At 44.1% G+C, this 16,498-nt stretch overlaps 1 protein-coding gene across 1 annotated transcript in view; it reads right to left on the bottom strand.

Moving 5' to 3' along the window:
* LOC115825148 (homocysteine-responsive endoplasmic reticulum-resident ubiquitin-like domain member 2 protein) overlaps positions 1–15,453 on the bottom strand; it is a 20,833-nt gene extending 5,380 nt beyond the window's left edge. The window contains exons 1-4 of the mRNA XM_030788932.1: positions 15,432–15,453; positions 13,415–13,607; positions 1,609–1,686; positions 964–1,053 (exon numbers count right to left, since the gene is read on the bottom strand). Of these exons, the coding sequence (XP_030644792.1) occupies positions 964–1,053; positions 1,609–1,686; positions 13,415–13,573 (327 nt within the window). The 5' untranslated portion in view covers positions 13,574–13,607; positions 15,432–15,453. The remainder of the gene's footprint in view (positions 1–963; positions 1,054–1,608; positions 1,687–13,414; positions 13,608–15,431) is intronic.
* Positions 15,454–16,498: the final 1,045 nt, after the last annotated feature.

Genomic DNA, 16,498 nt, shown 5'->3' with positions numbered 1-16,498 from the left:
GTTTGGCGTTATGTGGGTGTTGGTTTGGCGTTAAGTGGGTGTTGGTTTGGTGGTGTGTGTGTTGGTTTGGTGCTGTGTGTGTTGGTTTGGCGTTATGTGGGTGTTGGTTTGGCGTTATGTGGGTGTTGGTTTGGCGTTATGTGTGTGTTGGTTTGGCGTTATGTGTGTGTTGGTTTGGCGTTATGTGGGTGTTGGTTTGGCGTTATGTGGGTGTTGGTTTGGTGGTGTGTGTGTTGGTTTGGTGGTGTGTGTGTTGGTTTGGCGTTATGTGTGTGTTGGTTTGGCGTTATGTGGGTGTTGGTTTGGTGCTGTGTGTGTTGGTTTGGCGTTATGTGTGTTGGTTTGGCGTTATGTGTGTGTTGGTTTGGCGTTATGTGGGTGTTGGTTTGGCGTTGTGTGGGTGTTGGTTTGGCGTTGTGTGGGTGTTGGTTTGGCGTTATGTGGGTGTTGGTTTGGCGTTATGTGGGTGTTGGTTTGGTGGTGTGTGTGTTGGTTTGGTGCTGTGTGTGTTGGTTTGGCGTTATGTGGGTGTTGGTTTGGCGTTATGTGGGTGTTGGTTTGGCGTTGTGTGTGTGTTGGTTTGGCGTTATGTGTGTGTTGGTTTGGCGTTATGTGGGTGTTGGTTTGGCGTTGTGTGTGTGTTGGTTTGGCGTTGTGTGTGTGTTGGTTTGGCGTTATGTGTGTGTTGGTTTGGTGCTGTGTGTGTTGGTTTGGCGCTGTGTGTGTTGGTTTGGCGTTATGTGGGTGTTGGTTTGGCGTTATGTGGGTGTTGGTTTGGCGTTATGTGGGTGTTGGTTTGGCGTTTTGTGTGTTGGTTTGGCGTTATGTGTGTGTTGGTTTGGTGTTGTGTGTGTTGGTTTAGTGCTGTGTGTGTGTTGGTTTGGCGTTATGTGGGTGTTGGTTTGGCGTTATGTGGGTGTTGGTTTGGCGTTATGTGGGGTGCAATATGTGCTAATTACTCACTGCTGGGTTTTTCTTAGTCTTGCTGGGCAGAGGGGATGTCGGAGGTGTGTGTGAAGTACATACCAGGTGCAACATGTGAAACTCGCGCTGCTGAAAACACAAGTCAACAACACACATTAATACAACAGAGGCTAACACTAATCCTCTACAGGTTAACGCACACTAGCATCACAGAGGCTAACACTAAATGAATCCTCTACAGGGTTAACACACACTAGCATCACAAAGGCTAACACTAAATTAACCCCCTACATTTTAACAGACATTAACTTGGTGTTAGCCTCTGTGATGCTAATGTGTGTGAACCCGTAGAGGATTAACTTAGTTTTAGCCTCTGAGATGCTAATCATCTACAGGTACACATGCATTAGTGTCACAGAGACTAACACAGACCTGTAGGCTAATCCTCAGAAAAACTATAGGTTATAGTTATATGCAGATATTAATGCTGGAAATGTAATTTATAACTTCATAGACATAAGCACTCAAAGAGAGACCAAAGCTAGGTTAGAGAAGCCAGTCCAAAATGTACACAGAGCTGGTAGTACTGTAGACAGTGTTGGAATGGACAGAGAAGCATTGTGGAAACGCACTGGGAGTGGTGTGGTAAAGGTATCTGTTAACAATGTGCAATCAGGGAACTACCTCTCTGAACACATCTTTCAGTGCCATAGGATCCTGCAGCAGTTTCCCCGCATACACCAGCCGCTGGTCTTTCGGGTTCTGTCACACACACGCACACACACACACACAGACAGACACACACACACACACACAGTCCAAGTCAGTTCAACCCAGTTTTATTTGTAGTGTGCATTTTACAATAGACAATGAGTGCAGAGAGAAGGACTCAGACACTCAGGAACAGTCATCCCACACACTGCACTGTCACTGGGCTGACCTACATTAGCACTGCAGGTCAGCCTCCACTAATCCTCTGCTGACACTTAATTGGATTGAGTGGATTTAACCAACATGCTCACAGGGTTAGGCCAAGAAGACGGGTTCAAGCCCCTGACCTCAGAGGCACCAGGGTCCACCACACACTCTGATTTTATTCAAACAGCAAATCGTTATCATTTATGGTCTCCACTGACCTGCAGAAACATGAATCAGATACAGCACTGACAGGCCATTTGGAAAGGTTGTAATGAATGAAGTCAAACTGAAATCATGAGGGTCCTGGTGGAGAGAGGGGCTGGTTCTATGAGGAGTCTGTTCTCAGAGTCTGAGGATCACTTCACCAAATATCAAAGCTGAACCATCAGACATGTATGTGAATGTGAACGCTGTGTCAGTTAGCAGATTCACTGCTGGTGTGGAGAGGCACAGTGAAGAGAGGATGGCGTCAGGAAGAGCCTATGAAATGACCGGACCACAGAACAAAAGCATTCCTACGCAAGACATGTTACAGCAGAGAGGTGAATTACACCACTTTCAAAAGGACTACTGACATCAGAGCCACCTACAGACAGAAGACACAGCTCAGAGAAAGAATGAGAAAACGAAGGAAAATGCAGTGTGTTTGTCCACACACACACACACGCGCACACACGCGCACACACAGCCACAGACACACACACACAGGCACACAAACACACACACACAGACACACACACACACACACACACAGACACACACACACGCACACACACACGCACACGCACACACACACACACATCCACAGACACACACGCACGCACGCACACACGCACGCACACACACACACACGCACGCACACACACACGCACGCACACACACACACACGCACGCACGCACGCACGCACGCACGCACGCGCACACACACGCACAGAGCGTTTCAGATTATTGAAAATGAATGGAGGGATGTAGAGAGATTATTGTAATAAGAGTGAGCGCAGGAATTTTCTGAAGTTCCTGTGGAGGGAGAGGAGGTACGTAGGTTAACGAGCGACGCCTCACAGACAGAGCAGGAGAGTGCCTCTCATTCATACAGTTCTCCCGTTACCTAGGAAACCCCACACTCCTGCGCCTCTGCACTGACTACCAGCCCTAGACTAATTCACTGCATTCTGTGGGACTTTAACTGCCCGGCATTGGCAAAAGTGTTGAAAAAAGCCATTTGTGGAGATTTACAGTGTTTTCTTTAGTTTCACTGAGTTCTGACGACTCAGTAAGGCATTCATGTTTCTGCTGAGAAATGAAGTGTGGCTAAGAGGCATGTCGTATGATGTAGGCCTAATATACACGGAGAGTTACATAAGTAAAAGCCCGGGCTGATGGAGTATGGCAGATGAGAATCTTCACCTGCTGGGCCGATGCCACTCAATTCAGCTCGGTTCTGTAGTGCATCTGACACACTCTTATGAAGCCACATTACAGAGGCATTTCCTACAAACACCTCTGGCAGGCTTGTGGCTGAGCAGACTCTTAGACAGAGCAACTCTCTCCTTAAGCTCTTATCTTTATGGGAGTTTACTGACCAGCTTTCATGACAGTGGCCATGAGTAGAAGCACGAGTCCACTGTGATGTGAGTGTCTGTCTGTGGGGTTAGTATAAACATGTCCACTGTGATGTGACTGTCTGTCTGTGGGGTTAATATAAACATGTCCACTGTGACGTTAGTGTCTGTCTGTGGGGTTAGTATAAACACGTCCACTGTGACATTAGTGTCTGTCTGTGGGGTTAGTATAAACACGTCCACTGTGATGTGAGTGTCTGTCTGTGGGGTTAGTATAAACATGTCCACTGTGACATTAGTGTCTGTCTGTGGGGTTAGTATAAACACGTCCACTGTGATGTGAGTGTCTGTCTGTGGGGTTAGTATAAACATGTCCACTGTGACATTAGTGTCTGTCTGTGGGGTTAGTATAAACATGTCCACTGTGACATTAGTGTCTGTCTGTGGGGTTAGTATAAACATGTCCACTGTGACATTAGTGTCTGTCTGTGGGGTTAGTATAAACACGTCCACTGTGACATTAGTGTCTGTCTGTGGGGTTAATATAAACATGTCCACTGTGGCATTAGTGTCTGTCTGTGGGGTTAATATAAACATGTCCACTGTGGCATTAGTGTCTGTCTGTGGGGTTAGTATAAACACGTCCACTGTGGCATTAGTGTCTGTCTGTGGGGTTAGTATAAACACGTCCACTGTGACATTAGTGTCTGTCTGTGGGGTTAATATAAACATGTCCACTGTGGCATTAGTGTCTGTCTGTGGGGTTAATATAAACATGTCCACTGTGACATTAGTGTCTGTCTGTGGGGTTAGTATAAACACGTCCACTGTGACATTAGTGTCTGTCTGTGGGGTTAGTATAAACACGTCCACTGTGGCATTAGTGTCTGTCTGTGGGGTTAGTATAAACATGTCCACTGTGACATTAGTGTCTGTCTGTGGGGTTAGTATAAACATGTCCACTGTGACATTAGTGTCTGTCTGTGGGGTTAGTATAAACACGTCCACTGTGGCATTAGTGTCTGTCTGTGGGGTTAGTATAAACATGTCCACTGTGACATTAGTGTCTGTCTGTGGGGTTAGTATAAACATGTCCACTGTGACATTAGTGTCTGTCTGTGGGGTTAGTATAAACACGTCCACTGTGACATTAGTGTCTGTCTGTGGGGTTAATATAAACATGTCCACTGTGACATTAGTGTCTGTCTATGGGGTTAGTATAATCATGTCCACTGTGGCATTAGTGTCTGTCTGTGGGGTTAGTATAAACACGTCCACTGTGGCATTAGTGTCTGTCTGTGGGGTTAGTATAATCATGTCCACTGTGGCATTAGTGTCTGTCTGTGGGGTTAATATAAACATGTCCACTGTGACATTAGTGTCTGTCTATGGGGTTAGTATAATCATGTCCACTGTGGCATTAGTGTCTGTCTGTGGGGTTAGTATAAACATGTCCACTGTGACATTAGTGTCTGTCTGTGGGGTTAGTATAAACATGTCCACTGTGATGTGACTGTCTGTCTGTGGGGTTAGTATAAACATGTCCACTGTGACATTAGTGTCTGTCTGTGGGGTTAGTATAAACACGTCCACTGTGATGTGAGTGTCTGTCTGTGGGGTTAGTATAAACATGTCCACTGTGACATTAGTGTCTGTCTGTGGGGTTAGTATAAACACGTCCACTGTGATGTGAGTGTCTGTCTGTGGGGTTAGTATAAACATGTCCACTGTGACATTAGTGTCTGTCTGTGGGGTTAGTATAAACATGTCCACTGTGACATTAGTGTCTGTCTGTGGGGTTAGTATAAACATGTCCACTGTGACATTAGTGTCTGTCTGTGGGGTTAGTATAAACACGTCCACTGTGATGTGAGTGTCTGTCTGTGGGGTTAGTATAAACATGTCCACTGTGATGTGAGTGTCTGTCTGTGGGGTTAGTATAAACATGTCCACTGTGGCATTAGTGTCTGTCTGTGGGGTTAGTATAAACATGTCCACTGTGATGTGAGTGTCTGTCTGTGGGGTTAGTATAAACATGTCCACTGTGACATTAGTGTCTGTCTGTGGGGTTAGTATAAACATGTCCACTGTGACATTAGTGTCTGTCTGTGGGGTTAGTACAAACATGTCCACTGTGACATTAGTGTCTGTCTGTGGGGTTAGTACAAACATGTCCACTGTGACATTAGTGTCTGTCTGTGGGGTTAGTATAAACATGTCCACTGTGACATTAGTGTCTGTCTGTGGGGTTAATATAAACATGTCCACTGTGATGTGAGTGTCTGTCTGTGGGGTTAGTATAAACATGTCCACTGTGATGTGAGTGTCTGTCTGTGGGGTTAGTATAAACATGTCCACTGTGACATTAGTGTCTGTCTGTGGGGTTAGTATAAACACGTCCACTGTGACATTAGTGTCTGTCTGTGGGGTTAATATAAACATGTCCACTGTGATGTGAGTGTCTGTCTGTGGGGTTAGTATAAACATGTCCACTGTGATGTGAGTGTCTGTCTGTGGGGTTAGTATAAACACGTCCACTGTGACATTAGTGTCTGTCTGTAGGGTTAGTATAAACATGTCCACTGTGACATTAGTGTCTGTCTATGGGGTTAGTATAAACATGTCCACTGTGATGTGAGTGTCTGTCTGTGGGGTTAGTATAAACACGTCCACTGTGACATTAGTGTCTGTCTGTGGGGTTAGTATAAACATGTCCACTGTGACATTAGTGTCTGTCTGTGGGGTTAGTACAAACATGTCCACTGTGACATTAGTGTCTGTCTGTGGGGTTAATATAAACATGTCCACTGTGATGTGAGTGTCTGTCTGTGGGGTTAGTATAAACATGTCCACTGTGATGTGAGTGTCTGTCTGTGGGGTTAGTATAAACATGTCCACTGTGACATTAGTGTCTGTCTGTGGGGTTAGTATAAACACGTCCACTGTGACATTAGTGTCTGTCTGTGGGGTTAGTATAAACATGTCCACTGTGATGTGAGTGTCTGTCTGTGGGGTTAATATAAACATGTCCACTGTGACATTAGTGTCTGTCTGTGGGGTTAGTATAAACACGTCCACTGTGACATTAGTGTCTGTCTGTGGGGTTAGTATAAACATGTCCACTGTGATGTGAGTGTCTGTCTGTGGGGTTAATATAAACATGTCCACTGTGGCATTAGTGTCTGTCTGTGGGGTTAGTATAAACACGTCCACTGTGACATTAGTGTCTGTCTGTGGGGTTAGTATAAACACGTCCACTGTGACATTAGTGTCTGTCTGTGGGGTTAGTATAAACATGTCCACTGTGATGTGAGTGTCTGTCTGTGGGGTTAATATAAACATGTCCACTGTGACATTAGTGTCTGTCTGTGGGGTTAGTATAAACACGTCCACTGTGACATTAGTGTCTGTCTGTGGGGTTAGTATAAACATGTCCACTGTGACGTTAGTGTCTGTCTGTGGGGTTAGTATAAACATGTCCACTGTGACATTAGTGTCTGTCTGTGGGGTTAGTATAAACACGTCCACTGTGACATTAGTGTCTGTCTGTGGGGTTAGTATAAACACGTCCACTGTGACGTTAGTGTCTGTCTGTGGGGTTAGTATAAACACGTCCACTGTGACATTAGTGTCTGTCTGTGGGGTTAATATAAACATGTCCACTGTGATGTGAGTGTCTGTCTGTGGGGTTAGTATAAACATGTCCACTGTGATGTGAGTGTCTGTCTGTGGGGTTAGTATAAACATGTCCACTGTGACATTAGTGTCTGTCTGTGGGGTTAGTATAAACACGTCCACTGTGATGTGAGTGTCTGTCTGTGGGGTTAATATAAACATGTCCACTGTGACATTAGTGTCTGTCTGTGGGGTTAGTATAAACATGTCCACTGTGACATTAGTGTCTGTCTGTGGGGTTAGTATAAACATGTCCACTGTGACATTAGTGTCTGTCTGTGGGGTTAATATAAACATGTCCACTGTGATGTGAGTGTCTGTCTGTGGGGTTAATATAAACATGTCCACTGTGGCATTAGTGTCTGTCTGTGGGGTTAGTATAATCATGTCCACTGTGGCATTAGTGTCTGTCTGTGGGGTTAGTATAAACACGTCCACTGTGATGTGAGTGTCTGTCTGTGGGGTTAGTATAATCATGTCCACTGTGACATTAGTGTCTGTCTGTGGGGTTAGTATAAACATGTCCACTGTGATGTGAGTGTCTGTCTGTGGGGTTAGTATAAACATGTCCACTGTGACATTAGTGTCTGTCTATGGGGTTAGTATAATCATGTCCACTGTGACATTAGTGTCTGTCTGTGGGGTTAGTATAAACATGTCCACTGTGACATTAGTGTCTGTCTGTGGGGTTAATATAAACATGTCCACTGTGACATTAGTGTCTGTCTGTGGGGTTAGTATAAACATGTCCACTGTGACATTAGTGTCTGTCTGTGGGGTTAGTATAAACATGTCCACTGTGACATTAGTGTCTGTCTGTGGGGTTAGTATAAACATGTCCACTGTGACATTAGTGTCTGTCTGTGGGGTTAGTATAATCATGTCCACTGTGACATTAGTGTCTGTCTGTGGGGTTAGTATAATCATGTCCACTGTGACATTAGTGTCTGTCTGTGGGGTTAGTATAAACATGTCCACTGTGACATTAGTGTCTGTCTGTGGGGTTAGTATAAACATGTCCACTGTGATGTGACTGTCTGTCTGTGGGGTTAGTATAAACATGTCCACTGTGATGTGACTGTCTGTCTGTGGGGTCAGTATAAACATGTCCACTGTGATGTGAGTGTCTGTCTGTGGGGTTAGTATAAACATGTCCACTGTGACATTAGTGTCTGTCTGTGGGGTTAGTATAAACATGTCCACTGTGACATTAGTGTCTGTCTGTGGGGTTAGTATAAACATGTCCACTGTGATGTGAGTGTCTGTCTGTGGGGTTAGTATAAACATGTCCACTGTGACATTAGTGTCTGTCTGTGGGGTTAGTATAAACACGTCCACTGTGACATTAGTGTCTGTCTGTGGGGTTAGTATAAACATGTCCACTGTGACATTAGTGTCTGTCTGTGGGGTTAGTATAAACACGTCCACTGTGACGTTAGTGTCTGTCTGTGGGGTTAGTATAAACATGTCCACTGTGATGTGACTGTCTGTCTGTGGGGTTAGTATAAACATGTCCACTGTGACATTAGTGTCTGTCTGTGGGGTTAGTATAAACATGTCCACTGTGATGTGACTGTCTGTCTGTGGGGTTAGTATAAACATGTCCACTGTGACATTAGTGTCTGTCTGTGGGGTTAGTATAAACACGTCCACTGTGACGTTAGTGTCTGTCTGTGGGGTTAGTATAAACATGTCCACTGTGACATTAGTGTCTGTCTGTGGGGTTAATATAAACATGTCCACTGTGACATTAGTGTCTGTCTGTGGGGTTAGTATAAACACGTCCACTGTGACGTTAGTGTCTGTCTGTGGGGTTAGTATAAACATGTCCACTGTGACATTAGTGTCTGTCTGTGGGGTTAATATAAACATGTCCACTGTGACATTAGTGTCTGTCTGTGGGGTTAGTATAAACACGTCCACTGTGACGTTAGTGTCTGTCTGTGGGGTTAGTATAAACACGTCCACTGTGACATTAGTGTCTGTCTGTGGGGTTAATATAAACATGTCCACTGTGATGTGAGTGTCTGTCTGTGGGGTTAGTATAAACATGTCCACTGTGATGTGAGTGTCAGTCTGTGGGGTTAGTATAAACATGTCCACTGTGACATTAGTGTCTGTCTGTGGGGTTAGTATAAACATGTCTACTGTGACATTAGTGTCTGTCTGTGGGGTTAATATAAACATGTCCACTGTGATGTGAGTGTCTGTCTGTGGGGTTAGTATAAACATGTCCACTGTGATGTGAGTGTCTGTCTGTGGGGTTAGTATAAACATGTCCACTGTGACATTAGTGTCTGTCTGTGGGGTTAATATAAACATGTCCACTGTGACATTAGTGTCTGTCTGTGGGGTTAGTATAAACATGTCCACTGTGACATTAGTGTCTGTCTGTGGGGTTAGTATAAACACGTCCACTGTGACATTAGTGTCTGTCTGTGGGGTTAGTATAAACATGTCCACTGTGATGTGAGTGTCTGTCTGTGGGGTTAATATAAACATGTCCACTGTGGCATTAGTGTCTGTCTGTGGGGTTAGTATAAACACGTCCACTGTGACATTAGTGTCTGTCTGTGGGGTTAGTATAAACACGTCCACTGTGACATTAGTGTCTGTCTGTGGGGTTAGTATAAACATGTCCACTGTGATGTGAGTGTCTGTCTGTGGGGTTAATATAAACATGTCCACTGTGACATTAGTGTCTGTCTGTGGGGTTAGTATAAACACGTCCACTGTGACATTAGTGTCTGTCTGTGGGGTTAGTATAAACATGTCCACTGTGACGTTAGTGTCTGTCTGTGGGGTTAGTATAAACATGTCCACTGTGACATTAGTGTCTGTCTGTGGGGTTAGTATAAACACGTCCACTGTGACATTAGTGTCTGTCTGTGGGGTTAGTATAAACACGTCCACTGTGACGTTAGTGTCTGTCTGTGGGGTTAGTATAAACACGTCCACTGTGACATTAGTGTCTGTCTGTGGGGTTAATATAAACACGTCCACTGTGATGTGAGTGTCTGTCTGTGGGGTTAGTATAAACACGTCCACTGTGACATTAGTGTCTGTCTGTGGGGTTAATATAAACATGTCCACTGTGATGTGAGTGTCTGTCTGTGGGGTTAGTATAAACATGTCCACTGTGATGTGAGTGTCTGTCTGTGGGGTTAGTATAAACATGTCCACTGTGACATTAGTGTCTGTCTGTGGGGTTAGTATAAACACGTCCACTGTGATGTGAGTGTCTGTCTGTGGGGTTAATATAAACATGTCCACTGTGACATTAGTGTCTGTCTGTGGGGTTAGTATAAACATGTCCACTGTGACATTAGTGTCTGTCTGTGGGGTTAGTATAAACATGTCCACTGTGACATTAGTGTCTGTCTGTGGGGTTAATATAAACATGTCCACTGTGATGTGAGTGTCTGTCTGTGGGGTTAATATAAACATGTCCACTGTGGCATTAGTGTCTGTCTGTGGGGTTAGTATAATCATGTCCACTGTGGCATTAGTGTCTGTCTGTGGGGTTAGTATAAACACGTCCACTGTGATGTGAGTGTCTGTCTGTGGGGTTAGTATAATCATGTCCACTGTGACATTAGTGTCTGTCTGTGGGGTTAGTATAAACATGTCCACTGTGATGTGAGTGTCTGTCTGTGGGGTTAGTATAAACATGTCCACTGTGACATTAGTGTCTGTCTATGGGGTTAGTATAATCATGTCCACTGTGACATTAGTGTCTGTCTGTGGGGTTAGTATAAACATGTCCACTGTGACATTAGTGTCTGTCTGTGGGGTTAATATAAACATGTCCACTGTGACATTAGTGTCTGTCTGTGGGGTTAGTATAAACATGTCCACTGTGACATTAGTGTCTGTCTGTGGGGTTAGTATAAACATGTCCACTGTGACATTAGTGTCTGTCTGTGGGGTTAGTATAAACATGTCCACTGTGACATTAGTGTCTGTCTGTGGGGTTAGTATAATCATGTCCACTGTGACATTAGTGTCTGTCTGTGGGGTTAGTATAATCATGTCCACTGTGACATTAGTGTCTGTCTGTGGGGTTAGTATAAACATGTCCACTGTGACATTAGTGTCTGTCTGTGGGGTTAGTATAAACATGTCCACTGTGATGTGACTGTCTGTCTGTGGGGTTAGTATAAACATGTCCACTGTGATGTGACTGTCTGTCTGTGGGGTCAGTATAAACATGTCCACTGTGATGTGAGTGTCTGTCTGTGGGGTTAGTATAAACATGTCCACTGTGACATTAGTGTCTGTCTGTGGGGTTAGTATAAACATGTCCACTGTGACATTAGTGTCTGTCTGTGGGGTTAGTATAAACATGTCCACTGTGATGTGAGTGTCTGTCTGTGGGGTTAGTATAAACATGTCCACTGTGACATTAGTGTCTGTCTGTGGGGTTAGTATAAACACGTCCACTGTGACATTAGTGTCTGTCTGTGGGGTTAGTATAAACATGTCCACTGTGACATTAGTGTCTGTCTGTGGGGTTAGTATAAACACGTCCACTGTGACGTTAGTGTCTGTCTGTGGGGTTAGTATAAACATGTCCACTGTGATGTGACTGTCTGTCTGTGGGGTTAGTATAAACATGTCCACTGTGACATTAGTGTCTGTCTGTGGGGTTAGTATAAACATGTCCACTGTGATGTGACTGTCTGTCTGTGGGGTTAGTATAAACATGTCCACTGTGACATTAGTGTCTGTCTGTGGGGTTAGTATAAACACGTCCACTGTGACGTTAGTGTCTGTCTGTGGGGTTAGTATAAACATGTCCACTGTGACATTAGTGTCTGTCTGTGGGGTTAATATAAACATGTCCACTGTGACATTAGTGTCTGTCTGTGGGGTTAGTATAAACACGTCCACTGTGACGTTAGTGTCTGTCTGTGGGGTTAGTATAAACATGTCCACTGTGACATTAGTGTCTGTCTGTGGGGTTAATATAAACATGTCCACTGTGACATTAGTGTCTGTCTGTGGGGTTAGTATAAACACGTCCACTGTGACGTTAGTGTCTGTCTGTGGGGTTAGTATAAACACGTCCACTGTGACATTAGTGTCTGTCTGTGGGGTTAATATAAACATGTCCACTGTGATGTGAGTGTCTGTCTGTGGGGTTAGTATAAACATGTCCACTGTGATGTGAGTGTCTGTCTGTGGGGTTAGTATAAACATGTCCACTGTGACATTAGTGTCTGTCTGTGGGGTTAGTATAAACATGTCTACTGTGACATTAGTGTCTGTCTGTGGGGTTAATATAAACATGTCCACTGTGATGTGAGTGTCTGTCTGTGGGGTTAGTATAAACATGTCCACTGTGATGTGAGTGTCTGTCTGTGGGGTTAGTATAAACATGTCCACTGTGACATTAGTGTCTGTCTGTGGGGTTAATATAAACATGTCCACTGTGACATTAGTGTCTGTCTGTGGGGTTAGTATAAACATGTCCACTGTGACATTAGTGTCTGTCTGTGGGGTTAGTATAAACATGTCCACTGTGATGTGAGTGTCTGTCTGTGGGGTTAATATAAACATGTCCACTGTGATGTGAGTGTCTGTCTGTGGGGTTAGTATAAACATGTCCACTGTGACATTAGTGTCTGTCTGTGGGGTTAGTATAAACACGTCCACTGTGATGTGAGTGTCTGTCTGTGGGGTTAGTATAAACATGTCCACTGTGACATTAGTGTCTGTCTATGGGGTTAGTATAAACATGTCCACTGTGACATTAGTGTCTGTCTGTGGGGTTAATATAAACATGTCCACTGTGACATTAGTGTCTGTCTGTGGGGTTAGTATAAACATGTCCACTGTGATGTGAGTGTCTGTCTATGGGGTTAGTATAAACATGTCCACTGTGACATTAGTGTCTGTCTGTGGGGTTAATATAAACATGTCCACTGTGATGTGAGTGTCTGTCTGTGGGGTTAGTATAAACATGTCCACTGTGATATTAGTGTCTGTGGGGTCAGTATAAACATGTCCACTGTGACATTAGTGTCTGTGGGGTTAGTATAAACATGTCCACTGTGACATTAGTGTCTGTCTGTGGGGTTAATATAAACATGTCCACTGTGACATTAGTGTCTGTCTGTGGGGTTAGTATAAACATGTCCACTGTGACATTAGTGTCTGTCTGTGGGGTTAGTATAAACATGTCCACTGTGACATTAGTGTCTGTCTGTGGGGTTAGTATAAACATGTCCACTGTGACATTAGTGTCTGTCTGTGGGGTTAGTATAAACATGTCCACTGTGATGTTATGTGATGTTAGTGTCTGTCTGATATGTCAGGGTTCCTTAACTCACTGGTCTGCTGGGGTAGACCTCGGACAGATGGCGTTTTAATTTCTCCACGGTCCAGCCCATGAAACAGTGGATGGTCTGGTCATCATATTTCTGACTGGCTGCTTTGATGACAACGGTGACTGGGCTATTGCTGGCATCGTGGGCCATCTCCCCCACCATCGGCGGGGCCTGCTCTCTCCTTCTTACTTTTACTCTGGAAGAACAGAACAAAGCAATGTCACACAGTGATGCTGCCAATCTATGGAACTTTACCGTGGAAGAACACAGAATGTTTCACTTCACATGAGCACACCCCCTCACCCCCCCAAACCTGTGACCAGATAATAACTACAGACTTAATAACACGGAATGTTTCACTTCACATGAGCACACCCACCTACCCCCCCCAAACCTGTGACCAGATAATAACTACAGACTTAATAACACGGAATGTTTCACTTCACATGAGCACACCCACCTACCCCCCCCAAACCTGTGACCAGATAATAACTACAGACTTAATAACACGGAATGTTTCACTTCACATGAGCACACCCACCTACCCCCCCCAAACCTGTGACCAGATAATAACTACAGACTTAATAACACGGAATGTTTCACTTCACATGAGCACACCCACCTACCCCCCCCAAACCTGTGACCAGATAATAACTACAGACTAAATAACACGGAATGTTTCACTTCACATGAGCACACCCACCTACCCCCCCCCAAACCTGTGACCAGATAATAACTACAGACTAAATAACATCTGAGTCAGTGGTTAGTATTTGGTTCCAGGTCTGAGAGGTTGTAAAAGCTTGATCTGGATTCAGTATAGAGCACAGAGCTGAACACAAACACACTCCCATTAAGATATCAACACTGCATCAACACAGTACCTAAGTATCTATGGATTATCTGTTTAATTCATGACTAACTCACACACACAGAAAAAGAAAAATGCTTAGCTACTGAAATGCAACAACACTTAAATACAGACATGTAACAACACTTAAATACAGACATGTAACAACACTTAAATACAGACTTGTAGTGATGCTTAACTGCAGATATGTAACAATGCATAACTACAGATATATAATGGTTTTTGGACAATATCTGAAGAAGTAGCCTGTAAAAGCAAACCGCCATGCAGGAGTTTGTGGGGTTAAATGTGGTAACAGCACTATAAACACATACATATACAGTGACTGTATACCAAGAGTCCTGTTTTCACTCAGCAGGGTGTGGCTGGATGAGGCTAGCACAATATTTTCGTGACTGGGAAACGTTTTATTCATTTGACTGGTGCTCTGAGCAGAATGCTTGTCTTCTATGGCAGACACTGCATGTCTCTGGAGCGCTCTGGGGATTCATGGCCTCACTCACAGACAGAGGCCGTCATACTCAGGACTTCAACTCACAACCCTCTGGTTACTGGCCTGTCTCTCCCACCTCTCCGCTGCACAGCTGCACATGACCAACCACTTTATTACATAATCATGTGTTTACCTTTCAAGGGACAGAGATATCATTTGACAACTATACACATTTTAATTACGACATTTAGAAAATCCGTGCTGGATATATACGCAACGATGTGATTGGAAATGGTGGCAAGCACCATCTGAAATGCTGATTAGACTCTTGCGATAAACTCTGTCGCTGCATTACGGGTTACACTGTCTTATCCGCCACAGGTGGTGAATTGTGATTGGAGTGTATTACAGTGATTTCCTGGGCACTCCTGACCCCACAGTAACACAGATAACGCACCTGACAATTTCTGAACATCATCGACACAAATTTTCGACAACCAACGCCACATTCGTTTTTAAAACCATCTGTGTATCAATTACGTAAACTTACTGCGGTAAACACACAATCACATTGGGCACAGCTGAACAGAAACGCTTCGTGTTTCTAGTAAGCTTAGAAAAGAGGTCGCCAAATGAGTCTTTGGATACCTCGTTCGGTGAGATATTTACATGCATCGTTAAAGTAAAATACTGCCACGAGACGACGCTAATCATACCTTATCTGTTCCCGTGACACTGTCGCCGCATTTCTCTGTGCTTTCATTTACTCCACAAAACACCGCCTACACTTGTGATAACTTAGGCCACTGAGGAGCGTTGGGAAACGGAAATGACGTACGGTTAGGTCACGCGTGATCAGCTGATCCTACTCCCTACGTTGTACTGCGATGTGGTTGCATTGTGCAGTGCCCAAGAAGATGAAGAAGTCTAAAGAAGGAAGGTTTAATACACGAACAAAGCGAACGCTAAACAGCTCGACTTAAAGACCTAGCCAGAATCAGTCAATGATAGTTTGTGTGAAATATTTTATATTTGAATCTATAAGACGGTAACCATTGATGGAGCGAATATTGCGATGGTGAGGTCCTGTAAGCATCTGGGAGTTCACATAGACACCAAGTTAAAGTTATTGTTTAAGTGAAGTGACCAAGCTAGAATGGACTATAAAAACTACTCTCTTTACAAAAAGACCAACGCATATTATACCTTCTATACAATAAGTTAGAATGGACATTATACACATACTCTCTTTACAAAAAGGCCAACACGTATTATACCGGCTTTGGAGTCTTGGGTCCCTAAATGTCTGCAGAACGATGTTGTAAGTGTTCCGTTGGTTTGTTCTGGCCAGTGGCATTTTGGCTGATTATGAGAGTGAAGGCTTTGACTTGAGCTCTACGCCATCACTCCCATCTGTTCAGAATAATGTCGTCTAATCAGAATAATCAGAATAAGTGTTGCTGTGTGCCGTTGGCTGTAATTCTCCTTGAGGAGGGTGCATTCTAAAATGCGTGGTGATAGGGACTTGTTTGGTCTTTGAAAAGACCGCGGTGACTTCCGTAGCCGTGTTAACATACAGACTTTTCCTCTTTTCCTCTTTCTGTCAGCTCTCCCTCGCCGTCGATAACGTTTCATCTACAGCCTCAGACCGCCTGAGTCTGAAGACTTGACCTTAACTGTGGAGAGGAGGACCCCTGGACAACCAGTGATTTATTTTGTTAACTCTCCTAGTTTGACTCTTATTCTCTATTGACTTTTACTAATCTCTCTCTCTCTCTCTCTC

The sequence above is a fragment of the Chanos chanos genome, chromosome 12 (assembly GCF_902362185.1).
Source record: "Chanos chanos chromosome 12, fChaCha1.1, whole genome shotgun sequence".
Classification (NCBI taxonomy): Eukaryota; Metazoa; Chordata; class Actinopteri; order Gonorynchiformes; family Chanidae; genus Chanos; species Chanos chanos.
This window is presented reverse-complemented; position numbering and strand designations above follow the sequence as displayed.